Below are 17,494 nucleotides of genomic sequence, written 5' to 3' on the forward strand. Positions count from 1 at the left end.
TACAAAATCTTTGTTTGGAACTGGCTAATTTGGGATAAAAAAATTAATTTGAAAGAATAGGCATATTCGCGTAAGTTAAGGTTTTAAAATACGTCTTTTATTCTCTGTGTGTTATAAGGTGCCTATATAGCGGAGATGATAGTGTACTTAAACCCACGCAGGTGGTGCGGGTTCGAGACGCACCAAGTCAACTTAGTAAATCTTTTTTTTTTTTATTTTGCTCGGGCTAAACTTTAAAAAAAATTCTATTAGGATTCTAGATCTAGATGATCTAGATCTACGAAGAAATTAGACTTACACAGATGTACACCCTACCTAGATCTAGAATCTATTCAAACAATACATTTCTATACTAAAGTATTTCAGGCCTTAATTACTTTATTGAAATCTTTGTTTATCTATGCAATTTGCTAATCTCTATAATATATAAAGCAAAGTTGTCGGGTGCCCGATAGGGCACTTCCCGGCGCCGCAGGCGCTTCAAATTTGGCAGGATCTTGCCTTGGGGCGACAGAACACGAGGGCCGGTTGGCCGAAAAGTCTACGATGAGGGGGTCAAAACTGACCTCGACTGACCGGCGCCTTATATGAACTATAAATCGAAAAAAAATGTCCACGGAGGAACCTCTTCATAACTCTTGAGGTCGTAGACCGACCCTCTGGCGAATTAATTAAGCATTCAAATTCTCAATGTTTTCGAAAGCCTAAGAAAAGCTGGGAAGCATGCCTAGTAGTACATAAAAAGCAACTGAAAGAATGCCTTACTTTATCAAGACAAGAGGGGTTTGTATCCACAAAAAGTGAATCTGACACAAGTTCATCTAATGTATGGTAATAAGCCACAATCCTGTAGTTAGGAGATAAATCAGGGCAGATATTTTTTGGTAGCTCAACTACAGAACTCCCATTGTTGTTTCTTGGAACTTTTGTGGTGTAGATGATTCTACCTTTAGAAAGTACCTTAGAAGATAATACAATAGGTTAGACTCATGTTTCAAATAGTTGTTGTATTCAAGACTATTAGAAAATAAAACAGGTTGTCTACTTACAGAAACTGTGAGGTACTTATGGATTTCTGTCCCAATGTTGTGATCTGTGGTGTTATTAGTTTTTTTATAATTCAGTGATACTAGATCACAAATATTTTTCTGAAAATATACACAGAATCTCTTGGTTTAATGTTGGCCATACAATCAGACCAATTATTAAAACACAATCCATATTGGGTTTGTAATGTGGGATAGTGTCAAGTGAGGTGTAGGGTATGCATTTCAATGTGGTGTATGTAGTGGGGTGCCTCGTGGTTTCTGTAGAAGGGGATGTGTGGTTCAGTGTCAGGGGTGGGGTAATGTTTGTTTATCTTGTCATGCAGATGGTGGTGCAGTGTTATATCCCCTCTTTCCTTCATTGATAATGTTTATCTTGTCATGCAGATGGTGGTGCAGTGTTATATCCCCTCTTTCCTTCATTGATATCATCAGAAGTTAAAATTACAAAGGTTGTTTTGGTTACAGGGCATTACCCCCCCCCCCCCGCCCCCCAGTATTTACCCCACGGAGCAATTACTGCCCTGTCAATTACCCCCCCCCCCCCAAGTTAGAATCCTAACACTAATTCAAATTTCATACCTGTATATTACCTTAATCCTAACTTTAAGAAAAAGACAAAAACCTAAGCCTTCACCTCAGCCTATATCTTAACACAAAACCAAAGCTAGACATTGGTAATGCCCTGTTCCCGGTTATTTTGTGCCTTTCTTTGAAATTTTCACACTACATATGATGGTGTTCGACAATGTGTCTGGGATATTATGTCCAAGAGATCATTTATCTGGGATATTATGTCCATAAGATCATTCATCTAGGATATTTTATCCTAAAATTATTTGTCTGGGATATTATGTCCAAGAGATCATTCATCTAGGATATTTTATCCTAAAATTATTTGTCTGGGATATTATGTCCATAAGATCATTCATCTAGGATATTTTATCCTAAAATTATTTGTCTGGGATATTATGTCCATAAGATCATTCATCTAGTATATTTTATCCTAAAATTATTTCTGGAATATTATGTCCAAGAGATCATTATCTAGGATATTGTGTCAATAAGATGATTTGTCTAGGATATTTTATCCTAAAATTATTTGTCTGGTAAATTTTATCCATGAGATCTTTAAATTATGCCTTAAATAACATGTAGGTAGAAAAATACAATAAAATCATGACCAACACACTAATTTCTAGATCTAGATCATCTATCTTGTAACTTGTTATTCATATGGCCTAGAACATAGCAAGGCTGAAATAATCAAATCAATGTTATGTCAAAGCTATGGTTTTTATTGGGGAGGAGAGGGAGGGGGGGTTCTCAGGTTTCTGGTTAACTTTTGTTGCTTCAAATTTGAAGCTGTCATTAAGAATTATTTTGATTTTAGATGTAGCCTAGAGAGTAGGTATATAGAACTAGAGGTCTACTAAACACTACTAAACCTATGCTTGTATCTATACTACTGTGTACAATGCCTGGAGAGGGGCGGGAGCAGGTTTAGAGAGTTGGTGTGCGTGCGTGGTGTCCTGCGACGTAGAGAATTATATATATATAGACTAGAGATGATTTTATTTTCACACCTATTGGAAAATTGTGTAGAGTAAATTTTTAAGGACTTTTTCTTTTATCCCCATTATTATCGTTTATTTTTGTGTGTAATCTAGGAACTGGGGAAATTAAAAGTTGAATTCCATATGCAGTGATATCCTTTATGTAGGTAAAATTTAGCTATAAAAATAGTCAATTATTTTATTTATTTTCATACCTATTTGAAAACTGCTTGGTGCAAATTTTAAAGGAATTTTTCTTTCATCCAATATTTCTTCGCTTATTTTTGTATGTAGTCAAAGAATGGGGGAATCAAAAGTTTCAAGTCAAAGAATGGGGGAATCAAAAGTTTAAAGTCAAAGAATAGGGGAATCAAAAGTTTAAAGTCAAAGAATGGGGGAATCAAAAGTTTAAAGTCAAAGAATGGGGGAATCAAAAGTTTCAAGTCAAAGAATGGGGGAATCAAAAGTTTAAAGTCAAAGAATGGGGGAATCAAAAGTTTAAAGTCAAAGAATGGGGAAATCAAAAGTTTAAAGTCAAAGAATGGGGGAATCAAAAGTTTAAAGTCAAAGAATGGGGGAATCAAAAGTTTAAAGTCAAAGAATGGGGGAATCAAAAGTTTTAAGTCAAAGAATGGGGGAATCAAAAGTTTAAAGTCAAAGAATGGGGGAATTAAAAGTTGAAAGGGTTTGGCGTGGTCAAGTCGGTATAGCACATGGTTTTTAAACTGAAAAGTCTCAAGTTTCGAACTCTCGAGCAGATGAGGCTCATTAGCTGGTGGAGACAACTCCAAAATCAATTAAGACTGAGATTTTTTCTAGTTAATAGTCAAGTGAAATTTAAGAACATAAGTAATTAATCATGTCTTTACAAAGAAATTAAATTCTATTACTTCTTTGCTTAAGATTAAATTGATATATATTTTATGATGAAATCAATAAATGATAGGAAATAAAGATAGATTGATGCCTGGTAATTTATTTGGAATAATTGATAGCATGAGGAGAATTATTTGAGGAAATCTAATTATAGATATCAAAATGTATGAACTAAGCAAAAATAATTCAATTATTTAAATAAGCTATTGCAGTTGCCATCTTAGTCTAGAAGTGTGAGGATCACTACTAGACTGACTGCCTGTCTCCTAAATATTTATACCTATATTTAAAGCAGGACAGTTCTGTTTGTTACTATCAAACTAATTATCACTCTCCTAGATGTATATGAAACCTTACCTTTTTTTTATCTACTCTATAGATGATAATGTTCTCTCTTGCAATGACTGTATTCACCTCCAAGAAATATTCTTTAGAAGTTGGATGTTCTTTATCTACAACTCTAGCCTAGCATAAAACCAGTCAAGTTAGTGTTGGTGAAATGGTGTATGAGGTCTTAAGGGCCTGGGCAGGTCATGAAAACCAAAATAACCAAGATGCTTATTTCTAAACCTAATGCTATAATATTAAGTATATGGTTATGACTTAAAGGGTTAAGTCTAAAAAAATTTAAAATGACCAAAAATGTCATACCATTGCCATGGTGATGGCGGCCATCTTGTATTTTGTTTTTTACAATTTTAACACTGAAATAACTTTCCTAATTATTATTAAAATTGATCAAAATTTTCTCGAGCTAATCTGTATAAATATACCAACACAAGTTTTCGAAAATGTGTATGATTTTTCTTTTACAGTTAAAAATGTGTATTATTTGTAACTCACTCTTCTTGTATTAGTCTTATATTTATAATGTTGTTTTGAGTGATGTCCCTTGTATATATATATATATGTCATGTGACTTCCTGTTCCCGTTCCGTCATGTTAGCTGAATAAAAGATCTATATACTATCAACATGGCTCTATCGTCAGTGTATCATTAATAGAAACATCAATCTATCACATTATTTGCACAAATTTCAATTTTTAAAGTGATTTTCAGAAAAAAAATTGTAAAAAAATTTTTTTTTTAGAATTTGAAAATGTAATCTACAAGAATTGTTACCAACATGTATTTCTATAATCCTTCAAGATTTTATTGAATTTGCATAAGCCATCTTTGAGTTATTTCATTGTTAAAAAGGTAAATAAAAAATCATGGCAACAGCATGAACTCTTTGAGTTATAACTATATGCTAAATATTACAGCATTAGGTTCAGAAAGAAAACATTTTGGTTATTTTGGTTTTCATCCCCCACCCATGCCCTTAACATGCTGCTACATAGATAAGTCTCTAGAAGACATTTAAAAATAAAAACATTTATTATCAGATGAAAACAAGTGAATCAGCACAAGAATTTCAACAAATTAAACTGTACTATTTGAGTCAATGAGAGCTTAGAAAATTGATGTTTGATTTCTAATTTTTTATTCATTGAAAAGCTTATTATAAAAGTTATTTATGATATTGTCAAAATAATGGAGTTATACTTATAAAACAATGTAGGCCTCTACTATCTTTTATGCTTTCCAATCTGGTTATTTTTTAGTCTACATTCCTAATGATTAAAATACTTTGCTTCATAATTCAAAGACATGAAAACCAGCTCACTAACTGATGGCACTACTCATTCTGCTGTAGAATTGTTTCATCTTAAAATTTACTTTCAACGACTCATTTATCTCGTCATCTCTTCCCATTCTTGCCAAGACAAATAGGGCAGATGAAGTAGAGTTCATCTGTTTCAATGACCTTGGTATACAGTGGTTATGTGGTCAGCACTATGCCCAGCCGCCTTAGCTTGAGTCAGTGACTCATCAGAGCTGGTCAGACTCAGGGTTGTCCTGCAGATTTTGGCCCCATTTTTTAATATCTAATTAGACTACCTGTGGTTCTTGAATAACCGTGTGTTTCTGTGATCATCCATAAATGACGTCATGTTTGTTTGACCATTTTTATATCTAATTAGACTACCTGTGGTTCTTGAATAACCGTGTGTTTCTGTGATCATCCATAAATGACGTCATGTTTGTTTGACCATTTTTATATCTAATTAGACTACCTGTGGTTCTTGAATAACCATGTGTTTCTGTGATCATCCATAAATGACGTCATGTTTGTTTGACCATTTTTATATCTAATTAGACTACCTGTGGTTCTTGAATAACCGTGTGTTTCTGTGATCATCCATAAATGACGTCATGTTTGTTTGACCATTTTTATATCTAATTAGACTACCTGTGGTTCTTGAATAACCGTGTGTTTCTGTGATCATCCATAAATGACGTCATGTTTGTTTGACCATTTTTATATCTAATTAGACTACCTGTGGTTCTTGAATAACCGTGTGTTTCTGTGATCATCCATAAATGACGTCATGTTTGTTTGACCATTTTTATATCTAATTAGACTACCTGTGGTTCTTGAATAACCGTGTGTTTCTGTGATCATCCATAAATGACGTCATGTTTGTTTGACCATTTTTATATCTAATTAGACTACCTGTGGTTCTTGAATAACCGTGTGTTTCTGTGATCATCCATAAATGACGTCATGTTTGTTTGACCATTTTTATATCTAATTAGACTACCTGTGGTTCTTGAATAACCGTGTGTTTCTGTGATCATCCATAAATGACGTCATGTTTGTTTGACCATTTTTATATCTAATTAGACTACCTGTGGTTCTTGAATAACCGTGTGTTTCTGTGATCATCCATAAATGACGTCATGTTTGTTTGACCATTTTTATATCTAATTAGACTACCTGTGGTTCTTGAATAACCGTGTGTTTCTGTGATCATCCATAAATTTATGTTTGTTTGACCATTTTTATATCTAATTAGACTACCTGTGGTTCTTGAATAACCGTGTGTTTCTGTGATCATCCATAAATGACGTCATGTTTGTTTGACCATTTTTATATCTAATTAGACTACCTGTGGTTCTTGAATAACCGTGTGTTTCTGTGATCATCCATAAATTTATGTTTGTTTGACCATTTTTATATCTAATTAGACTACCTGTGGTTCTTGAATAACCGTGTGTTTCTGTGATCATCCATAAATGACGTCATGTTTGTTTGACCATTTTTATATCTAATTAGACTACCTGTGGTTCTTGAATAACCGTGTGTTTCTGTGATCATCCATAAATTTATGTTTGTTTGACCATTTTTATATCTAATTAGACTACCTGTGGTTCTTGAATAATCGTGTGTTTCTGTGATCATCCATAAATGACATCATGTTTGTTTGACCATTTTTATATCTAATTAGACTACCCGTGGTTCTTGAATAACCGTGTGTTTCTGTGATCATCCATAAATGACGTCATGTTTGTTTGACCATTTTTATCTTTCCCCTTCCCACAGTCACACATTGGGTCACATTCAAAAAGACATCACACCTCGAAAAACATATTTTCGTCTTTTAAAAACACAGATTGCGGCTGTTCATATGCTGAGGTCACAGAAACAGGTGAACTCTACTTCACCTGCACCTGGTCCCGCCAAGTCCCAATAGGCAATTTTATTATTCACATTTTTTTTTTAAATTGAAACAAAAATTAACATTGGCATGATGTGTCTTGAACTCGTACCACCCACATGGTAACTGTTACTATCATCTCAGCTAGCTGGGCACATACAATAAAGTGCACATTTATAGGGGTAATTTTCTTAGCATCATATAATATTAATAAAGTTAAATTACCTAAATATTATTTAATATTTAATTATATCCAAATTTAGCCAATTCAATTGCCAAACAAACATAGATTTATATAAAATAAGTATGGCCTGAAATGTTTAAGGAATAAAATAGTTTAATAAAAAAACTCATTTATCTATTGTGTTTTTTAATTTATATTTTGTTTCTAACTAATTAATTTTGGTTTGGCCTATCGGTAGATCTAGATCTAGGCTAGATCAAATTAATTTTATGGTCAAATTAGAAGAACTGCCCAGCGTATCCTATTGAAAATCGATAATAATGTTGGAAAGTAATAAAAATAGCAAACAGAAAGATTAGCTTTATAATGTGTTAAACTTTTGAACTAGCAACATATGGTCTCCCATGGAAGCCACGATGTTCCATTGTTTGTTGTGCAACAAATGAATCAAGTGACGTCACTATAATGTCATTGTTCTGAACTTATATAATTAAAGTGGTGTTTCTACCAATGAATATATCAATAAATTAATTAAAGTCTTTAAATGAATTAGTGATTAACAGTTTGGTAAAAAAAAGAACATTATTCTCTACATAAATATGTATTTTACAGTTCTACAAATAGTGCAGATGTTCTCATGTAACCAAACAGACAAACAAACAAAAAACAAAATAAATAAATATATACATTTTTTTGCTTTAAAAGTAGCATGTAGATTAAAAAATGAGATGTTGTGTTGAAGTGAGTAAAGAACTTAACTAAAAAATGTGACGACATATTGCTCCATTAAAAATAGGTGTAAATCTTATCACAACATATGACCACTAACCCACAGAGTTATCTAACTTTGACTATCATAATAACAATTACAATAAAATGTCTAACAAACAAGGAATGTTCAGAAAATGTAAAGAAGAAATGTTTACCAGAAATTTGATCTTTGTATAGCCATTTGAAGTTGAAATATTTTCAAACATTTTCCCATACTGATCTAAATTCACTTGACGACTTTCCCCTATAAATGTATAAAGATGAAAATAAAAAATAGACTGATAAGATAAACACTTGATATATCAGATGTATCGGTTAAAATATTTTAAAACCTTACATTTAGAATTTGATCCTGAGACATACTCAATAGTTAGGTTGATTTGCTTTGATGATGCTATATTTCCAAGCTTAGATTTTGCTTGTGCCTAAAATCAAATTTAAGTACACATTTATTTTACTATCATTTTAGGAGGTTGCTGTTTTATAAACAATTCATAATATAATTAGTAGACAGAATATTAAGGGGGAACGCCCAAGTTAAAGGAAAATATTTGCAAGCACCAGGGACTTTTATGAAAATATGGTTGACATAGTTCTAAAATTTCATAAATTAACATATATATCTGCTGTATAACCATTGATCCTTCTTTTACTAATACTAATCGAGTCATAACAGAAAACATTCTTGAAATTTTTTCTTTTTTTAATTGGCAAAATTCCATTGAAATTAATGCTAAACTTAATGTTATTTCACCATAAAATGAACTTTGAAAATTTGAAAAAAATATTTCTAGCCGTTTTTTCTGTTACAAAAATTAGCAAGCTGACCCTATTATTGTTAGTATTAGAAGGATTATAGGGCAGTTATTATGTTACTTAATGAAATTTTACAAGTGCACAAAAGGTTGTTTTTTCAAATGTAATCTCAGAAGAGTCCCTGAGTGTTGCTAGCAAATGTTTTCCCTTAAGTAAACTAACTTATACATAAACAAAAAATAAAAAAGGCTTATTTATTCCAAAGTTTTTTTCCCAGCGCCTACCCCCTTAATAATCTACAATTTCTTTAGCATGACAACCATGGTTAATTTTCTCATGGTACAAATTTACTTTTGAATGTTCATATTTTTCTTAACCTTACCAATTTGTTAATGTAGATGTACAAATTTACTTTTGAATGTTCATATTTTTCTTAAGTTTACCAATTTGTTAATGTAGATGTACAAATTTACTTTTGAATGTTCATATTTTTCTTAACCTTACCAATTTGTTAATGTAGATGTACAAATCTACTTTTGAATGTTCATATTTTTCTTAAGCTTACCAATTTGTTAATGTAGATGTACAAATTTACTTTTGAATGTTCATATTTTTCTTAAGCTTACCAATTTGTTAATGTAAATGTACAAATTTACTTTTGAATGTTCATATTTTTCTTAACCTTACCAATTTGTTAATGTAGATGTACAAATCTACTTTTGAATGTTCATATTTTTCTTAACCTTACCAATTTGTTAATGTAGATGTACAAATCTACTTTTGAATGTTCATATTTTTCTTAAGCTAACCAATTTGTTAATGTAGATGTACAAATCTACTTTTGAATGTTCATATTTTTCTTAAGCTAACCAATTTGTTAATGTAGATGTACAAATCTACTTTTGAATGTTCATATTTTTCTTAACCTTACCAATTTGTTAATGTAGATGTACAAATCTACTTTTGAATGTTCATATTTTTCTTAAGCTAACCAATTTGTTAATGTAGATGTACAAATCTACTTTTGAATGTTCATATTTTTCTTAACCTTACCAATTTGTTAATGTAGATGTACAAATTTACTTTTGAATGTTCATATTTTTCTTAAGCTTACCAATTTGTTAATGTAGATGTACAAATTTACTTTTGAATGTTCATATTTTTCTTAAGCTAACCAATTTGTTAATGTAGATGTACAAATCTACTTTTGAATGTTCATATTTTTCTTAACCTTACCAATTTGTTAATGTAGATGTACAAATTTACTTTTGAATGTTCATATTTTTCTTAAGTTTACCAATTTGTTAATGTAGATGTACAAATCTACTTTTGAATGTTCATATTTTTCTTAAGCTTACCAATTTGTTAATGTAGATGTACAAATTTACTTTTGAATGTACATATTTTTCTTAAGCTTACCAATTTGTTAATGTAGATGTACAAATCTACTTTTGAATGTTCATATTTTTCTTAAGTGACACTCGTCAACTACTGCAGGGTACTACATATGGCCACTAACTACTGCAGGGTACTACATATGGCCACTACTGCAGGGTACTACATATGGCCACTAACTACTGCAGGGTACTACATATGGCCACTACTGCAGGGTACTACATATGGCCACTAACTACTGCAGGGTACTACATATGGCCACTAACTGCTGCAGGGTACTACATATGGCCACTAACTACTGCAGGGTACTACATATGGCCACTAACTACTGCAGGGTACTACATATGGCCACTAACTACTGCAGGGTACTACATATGGCCACTAACTACTGCAGGGTACTACATATAGCCACTAACTACTGCAGGGTACTACATATGGCCACTAACTACTGCAGGATACTACATATGGCCACTAACTACTGCAGGGTACTACATATGGCCACTAACTACTGCAGGGTACTACATATGGCCACTAACTACTGCAGGGTACTACATATGGCCACTAACTACTGCAGGGTACTACATATGGCCACTAACTACTGCAGGGTACTACATATGGCCACTACTGCAGGGTACTACATATGGCCACTAACTACTGCAGGGTACTACATATGGCCACTAACTACTGCAGGGTACTACATATGGCCACTAACTACTGCAGGGTACTACATATGGCCACTAACTACTGCAGGGTACTACATATGGCCACTAACTACTGCAGGGTACTACATATGGCCACTAACTACTGCAGGGTACTACATATGGCCACTAACTACTGCAGGGTACTACATATGGCCACTAACTACTGCAGGGTACTACATATGGCCACTACTGCAGGGTACTACATATGGCCACTAACTACTGCAGGGTACTACATATGGCCACTAACTACTGCAGGGTACTACATATGGCCACTAACTACTGCAGGGTACTACATATGGCCACTAACTACTGCAGGGTACTACATATGGCCACTAACTACTGCAGGGTACTACATATGGCCACTAACTACTGCAGAGTACTACATATGGCCACTAACTACTGCAGGGTACTACATATGGCCACTAACTACTGCAGGGTACTACATATGGCCACTACTGCAGGGTACTACATATGGCCACTAACTACTGCAGGGTACTACATATGGCCACTAACTACTGCAGGGTACTACATATGGCCACTAACTACTGCAGGGTACTACATATGGCCACTAACTACTGCAGGGTACTACATATGGCCACTACTGCAGGGTACTACATATGGCCACTAACTACTGCAGGGTACTACATATGGCCACTAACTACTGCAGGGTACTACATATGGCCACTAACTACTGCAGGATACTACATATGGCCACTAACTACTGCAGGGTACTACATATGGCCACTACTGCTGGGTACTACATATGGCCACTAACTACTGCAGGGTACTACATATGGCCACTAACTACTGCAGGGTACTACATATGGCCACTAACTACTGCAGGATACTACATATGGCCACTAACTACTGCAGGGTACTACATATGGCCACTACTGCTGGGTACTACATATGGCCACTAACTACTGCAGGGTACTACATATGGCCACTAACTACTGCAGGGTACTACATATGGCCACTAACTACTGCAGGGTACTACATATGGCCACTACTGCAGGGTACTACATATGGCCACTACTGCAGGGTACTACATATGCCCCTCCCTCACCCGATAGACTGCTGAAAGTATGCCCATTTTACATAATGATAGAATTAGAGATTAGCTTCATTCAGAGCTAAACTATCTTTTACCTGGAGTGTGTAGTTCGATCCTGGCTCAGAAAAATGTTTTGACTTAGAAAAATCTATCTGGTAAAAATGGTCAGAAAACACTGAGTGATTTTTTATAATGGACAAAGTTTTGTGGGTGTAGCTCTCTGTGATGGTTACATTCACGTACAAGTTTTCCTTCTCAAGAGACTTTAAGAAAGACTGGTTAAAGATCTCCAGAGAAACGCCAACAGTATCCTGAAAATCAAAGAAAATGACATTGTCACTGTCAGCTGTAACAGGCCACCCTACAGTCAGCTGTAACAGGCCACCCTACAGTCAGCTGTAACAGGCCACCCTACAGTCAGCTGTAACAGGCCACCCTACAGTCAGCTGTAACAGGCCACCCTACAGTCAGCTGTAACAGGCCACCCTAGTCAGCTGTAACAGGCCACCCTACAGCTGTAACAGGCCACCCTACAGCTGTAACAGGCCACCCTACAGTCAGCTGTAACAGGCCACCCTACAGCTGTAACAGGCCACCCTACAGCTGTAACAGGCCACCCTACAGCTGTAACAGGCCACCCTACAGTCAGCTGTTACAGGCCACCCTACAGCTGTAACAGGTCACCCTACAGTCAGCTGTAACAGGCCACCCTACAGCTGTAACAGGCCACCCTACAGCTGTAACAGGTCACCCTACAGCTCTAACAGGTCACCCTACAGTCAGCTGTAACAGGCCACCCTACAGTCAGCTGTAACAGGCCACCCTACAGTCAGCTGTAACAGGCCACCCTACAGCTGTAACAGGCCACCCTACAGCTGTAACAGGCCACCCTACAGTCAGCTGTAACAGGCCACCCTACAGCTGTAACAGGTCACCCTACAGCTGTAACAGGCCACCCTACAGTCAGCTGTAACAGGCCACCCTAAAGCTGTAACAGGCCAGGCTACAGTCAGCTGTAACAGGCCACCCTACAGCTGTAACAAGCCACCCTACAGTCAGCTGTAACAGGCCACCCTACAGCTGTAACAGGCCACCCTACAGTCAGCTGTAACAGGCCACCCTACAGCTGTAACAGGCCACCCTACAGCTGTAACAGGCCACCCTACAGTCAGCTGTAACAGGCCACCCTACAGCTGTAACAGGCCACCCTACAGTCAGCTGTAACAGGCCACCCTACAGCTGTAACAGGTCACCCTACAGTCATCTGTAACAGGCCACCCTACAGCTGTAACAGGCCACCCTACAGCTGTAACAGGCCACCCTACAGTCAGCTGTAACAGGCCACCCTACAGCTGTAACAGGCCACCCTACAGTCAGCTGTAACAGGCCACCCTACAGTTGTAACAGGCCACCCTACAGCTGTAACAGGCCACCCTAGTCAGCTGTAACAGGCCACCCTACAGCTGTAACAGGCCACCCTACAGTCAGCTGTAACAGGCCACCCTACAGTAAGCTGTAACAGGCCACCCTACAGCTGTAACAGGCCACCCTACAGCTGTAACAGGCCACCCTACAGTCAGCTGTAACAGGCCACCCTACAGCTGTAACAGGCCACCCTACAGTCAGCTGTAACAGGCCACCCTACAGCTGTAACAGGCCACCCTACAGTCAGCTGTAACAGGCCACCCTACAGTCAGCTGTAACAGGCCACCCTACAGCTGTAACAGGCCACCGTACAGTCGGCTGTAACAGGCCACCCTACAGTAGGCTGTAACAGGCCACCCTACAGCTGTAACAGGTCACCCTACAGCTGTAACAGGCCACCCTACAGTCAGCTGTAACAGGCCACCCTACAGTTGTAACAGGCCACCCTACAGTCAGCTGTAACAGGCCACCCTACAGCTGTAACAGGCCACCCTACAGCTGTAACAGGCCACCCTACAGTCAGCTGTAACAGGCCACCCTACAGTCAGCTGTAACAGGCCACCCTACAGCTGTAACAGGCCACCCTATAGCTGTAACAGGCCACCCTACAGCTGTAACAGGTCACCCTACAGTCAGCTGTAACAGGCCACCCTACAGCTGTAACAGGCCACCCTACAGCTGTAGCAGGCCTGTACAACTAATGAGCAGTTTTAAAGTCTTTACCTCAGCACTTGAATTCTGATAGGGCAGACTGAGTCTGTCCTTTGTCCATGTTCCAACTCTTATTTGTAGCCTTGCATTCACTGGTTGACCAAAAACATTCCTGGAGGAGATCAATCTTAAGGCAATCATTGGGGCACATGGGCCTACTGGAGGAGATCAATCTTTAGGCAATCATTGGGGGACATGGGCCTACTGGAGGAGATCTATCATTGGGGACATGGGCCTACTGGAGATCTATCTTTAGGCAATCATTGGGGGACATGGGCCTACTGGAGGAGATCAATCTTTAGGCAATCATTGGGCACATGGGCCTACTGGAGGAGATCAATCTTTAGGCAATCATTGGGGCACATGGGCCTACTGGAGATCTATCTTTAGGCAATCATTGGGGCACATGGGCCTACTGGAGATCTATCTTTAGGCAATCATTGGGCACATGGGCCTACTGGAGGAGATCAATCTTTAGGCAATCATTGGGGACATGGGCCTACTGGAGGAGATCAATCTTAAGGCAATCATTGGGCACATGGGCCTACTGGAGGAGATCAATCTTAAGGCAATCATTGGGGCACATGGGCCTACTGGAGATCTATCTTAAGGCAATCATTGGGCACATGGGCCTACTGGAGGAGATCAATCTTTAGGCAATCATTGGGGGACATGGGCCTACTGGAGATCTATCTTTAGGCAATCATTGGGGACATGGGCCTACTGGAGATCTATCTTTAGGCAATCATTGGGGGACATGGGCCTACTGGAGATCTATCTTTAGGCAATCACTGGGGCACATGGGCCTACTGGAGATCTATCTTTAGGCAATCACTGGGGCACATGGGCCTACTGGAGATCTATCTTTAGGCAATCATTGGGGGACATGGGCCTACTGGAGATCTATCTTTAGGCAATCATTGGGGACATGGGCCTACTGGAGATATATCTTTAGGCAATCATTGGGGACATGGGCCTACTGGAGATCTATCTTTAGGCAATCATTGGGGCACATGGGCCTACTGGAGGAGATCAATCTTAAGGCAATCATTGGGGGACATGGGCCTACTGGAGGAGATCAATCTTAAGGCAATCATTGGGGCACATGGGCCTACTGGAGATCAATCTTAAGGCAATCATTGGGGCACATGGGCCTACTGGAGATCTATCTTTAGGCAATCATTGGGGACATGGGCCTACTGGAGATCTATCTTTAGGCAATCATTGGGGACATGGGCCTACTGGAGATCTATCTTTAGGCAATCATTGGGGGCACATGGGCCTACTGGAGATCTATCTTTAGGCAATCATTGGGGCACATGGGCCTACTGGAGATCTATCTTAAGGCAATCATTGGGGCACATGGGCCTACTGGAGGAGATCAATCTTAAGGCAATCATTGGGGCACATGGGCCTACTGGAGATCAATCTTAAGGCAATCATTGGGGCACATGGGCCTACTGGAGATCTATCTTTAGGCAATCATTGGGGCACATGGGCCTACTGGAGATCTATCTTTAGGCAATCATTGGGGACATGGGCCTACTGGAGATCTATCTTTAGGCAATCATTGGGGGACATGGGCCTACTGGAGATCTATCTTTAGGCAATCATTGGGGGACATGGGCCTACTGGAGATCTATCTTTAGGCAATCATTGGGGACATGGGCCTACTGGAGATCTATCTTTAGGCAATAATTGGGGGACATGGGCCTACTGGAGATCTATCTTTAGGCAATCATTGGGGCACATGGGCCTACTGGAGGAGATCAATCTTTAGGCAATCATTGGGGGACATGGGCCTACTGGAGATCAATCTTAAGGCAATCATTGGGGACATGGGCCTACTGGAGATCTATCTTTAGGCAATCATTGGGGCACATGGGCCTACTGGAGGAGATCAATCTTAAGGCAATCATTGGGGCACATGGGCCTACTGGAGATCTATCTTTAGGCAATCATTGGGGGACATGGGCCTACTGGAGATCTATCTTTAGGCAATCATTGGGGACATGGGCCTACTGGAGATCTATCTTTAGGCAATCATTGGGGACATGGGCCTACTGGAGATCTATCTTTAGGCAATCATTGGGGACATGGGCCTACTGGAGATCTATCTTTAGGCAATCATTGGGGACATGGGCCTACTGGAGATCTATCTTTAGGCAATCATTGGGGACATGGGCCTACTGGAGATATATCTTTAGGCAATCATTGGGGACATGGGCCTACTGGAGATCTATCTTTAGGCAATCATTGGGGCACATGGGCCTACTGGAGGAGATCAATCTTAAGGCAATCATTGGGGGACATGGGCCTACTGGAGGAGATCAATCTTAAGGCAATCATTGGGGCACATGGGCCTACTGGAGATCAATCTTAAGGCAATCATTGGGGCACATGGGCCTACTGGAGATCTATCTTTAGGCAATCATTGGGGACATGGGCCTACTGGAGATCTATCTTTAGGCAATCATTGGGGACATGGGCCTACTGGAGATCTATCTTTAGGCAATCATTGGGGGCACATGGGCCTACTGGAGATCTATCTTTAGGCAATCATTGGGGCACATGGGCCTACTGGAGATCTATCTTAAGGCAATCATTGGGGGACATGGGCCTACTGGAGGAGATCAATCTTTAGGCAATCATTGGGGCACATGGGCCTACTGGAGGAGATCAATCTTTAGGCAATCATTGGGGCACATGGGCCTACTGGAGGAGATCAATCTTTAGGCAATCATTGGGGACATGGGCCTACTGGAGATCTATCTTTAGGCAATCATTGGGGCACATGGGCCTACTGGAGATCAATCTTAAGGCAATCATTGGGGGACATGGGCCTACTGGAGATCTATCTTTAGGCAATCATTGGGGCACATGGGCCTACTGGAGATCTATCTTTAGGCAATCATTGGGGCACATGGGCCTACTGGAGATCTATCTTTAGGCAATCATTGGGGCACATGGGCCTACTGGAGATCTATCTTTAGGCAATCATTGGGGACATGGGCCTACTGGAGATCTATCTTTAGGCAATCATTGGGGCACATGGGCCTACTGGAGATCTATCTTTAGGCAATCATTGGGGCACATGGGCCTACTGGAGGAGATCAATCTTAAGGCAATCATTGGGGCACATGGGCCTACTGGAGGAGATCAATCTTAAGGCAATCATTGGGGCACATGGGCCTACTGGAGGAGATCAATCTTAAGGCAATCATTGGGGGACATGGGCCTACTGGAGGAGATCAATCTTAAGGCAATCATTGGGGACATGGGCCTACTGGAGATCTATCTTTAGGCAATCATTGGGGGACATGGGCCTACACTCATTCAAGACAGACACAGAGATACATCTCTCAGGATAACCTCTACAATGTTTGCAACTAATTTTGAAGTCTAGAATAGTTTGAGTCCATAAATAGATAAGAACTATAGATGTGGTTGACAGAAAATCCAGCAACTCTGTT

General features: G+C 38.8%; 1 protein-coding gene across 3 annotated transcripts in view; it reads right to left on the reverse strand.

Annotated features, from left to right (window-relative positions):
• The window catches only part of LOC131939342 (complement C3), a 71,816-nt gene that overhangs the window by 43,140 nt on the left and 11,182 nt on the right, over positions 1-17,494 (reverse strand). For all 3 annotated transcript variants that reach the window (XM_059297599.1, XM_059297600.1, XM_059297601.1), the window contains 7 exons: positions 14,034-14,133; positions 11,981-12,196; positions 8,317-8,404; positions 8,135-8,223; positions 3,836-3,943; positions 1,050-1,148; positions 766-960 (listed from right to left, as the gene is read on the reverse strand). In XM_059297599.1, the coding sequence (XP_059153582.1) occupies positions 766-960; positions 1,050-1,148; positions 3,836-3,943; positions 8,135-8,223; positions 8,317-8,404; positions 11,981-12,196; positions 14,034-14,133 (895 nt within the window). The remainder of the gene's footprint in view (positions 1-765; positions 961-1,049; positions 1,149-3,835; positions 3,944-8,134; positions 8,224-8,316; positions 8,405-11,980; positions 12,197-14,033; positions 14,134-17,494) is intronic.

The sequence above is a fragment of the Physella acuta genome, unplaced genomic scaffold (genome assembly GCF_028476545.2).
Source record: "Physella acuta isolate Inbredline_101_S28 unplaced genomic scaffold, ASM2847654v3 ptg000275l, whole genome shotgun sequence".
Lineage (NCBI taxonomy): Eukaryota > Metazoa > Mollusca > Gastropoda > Physidae > Physella > Physella acuta.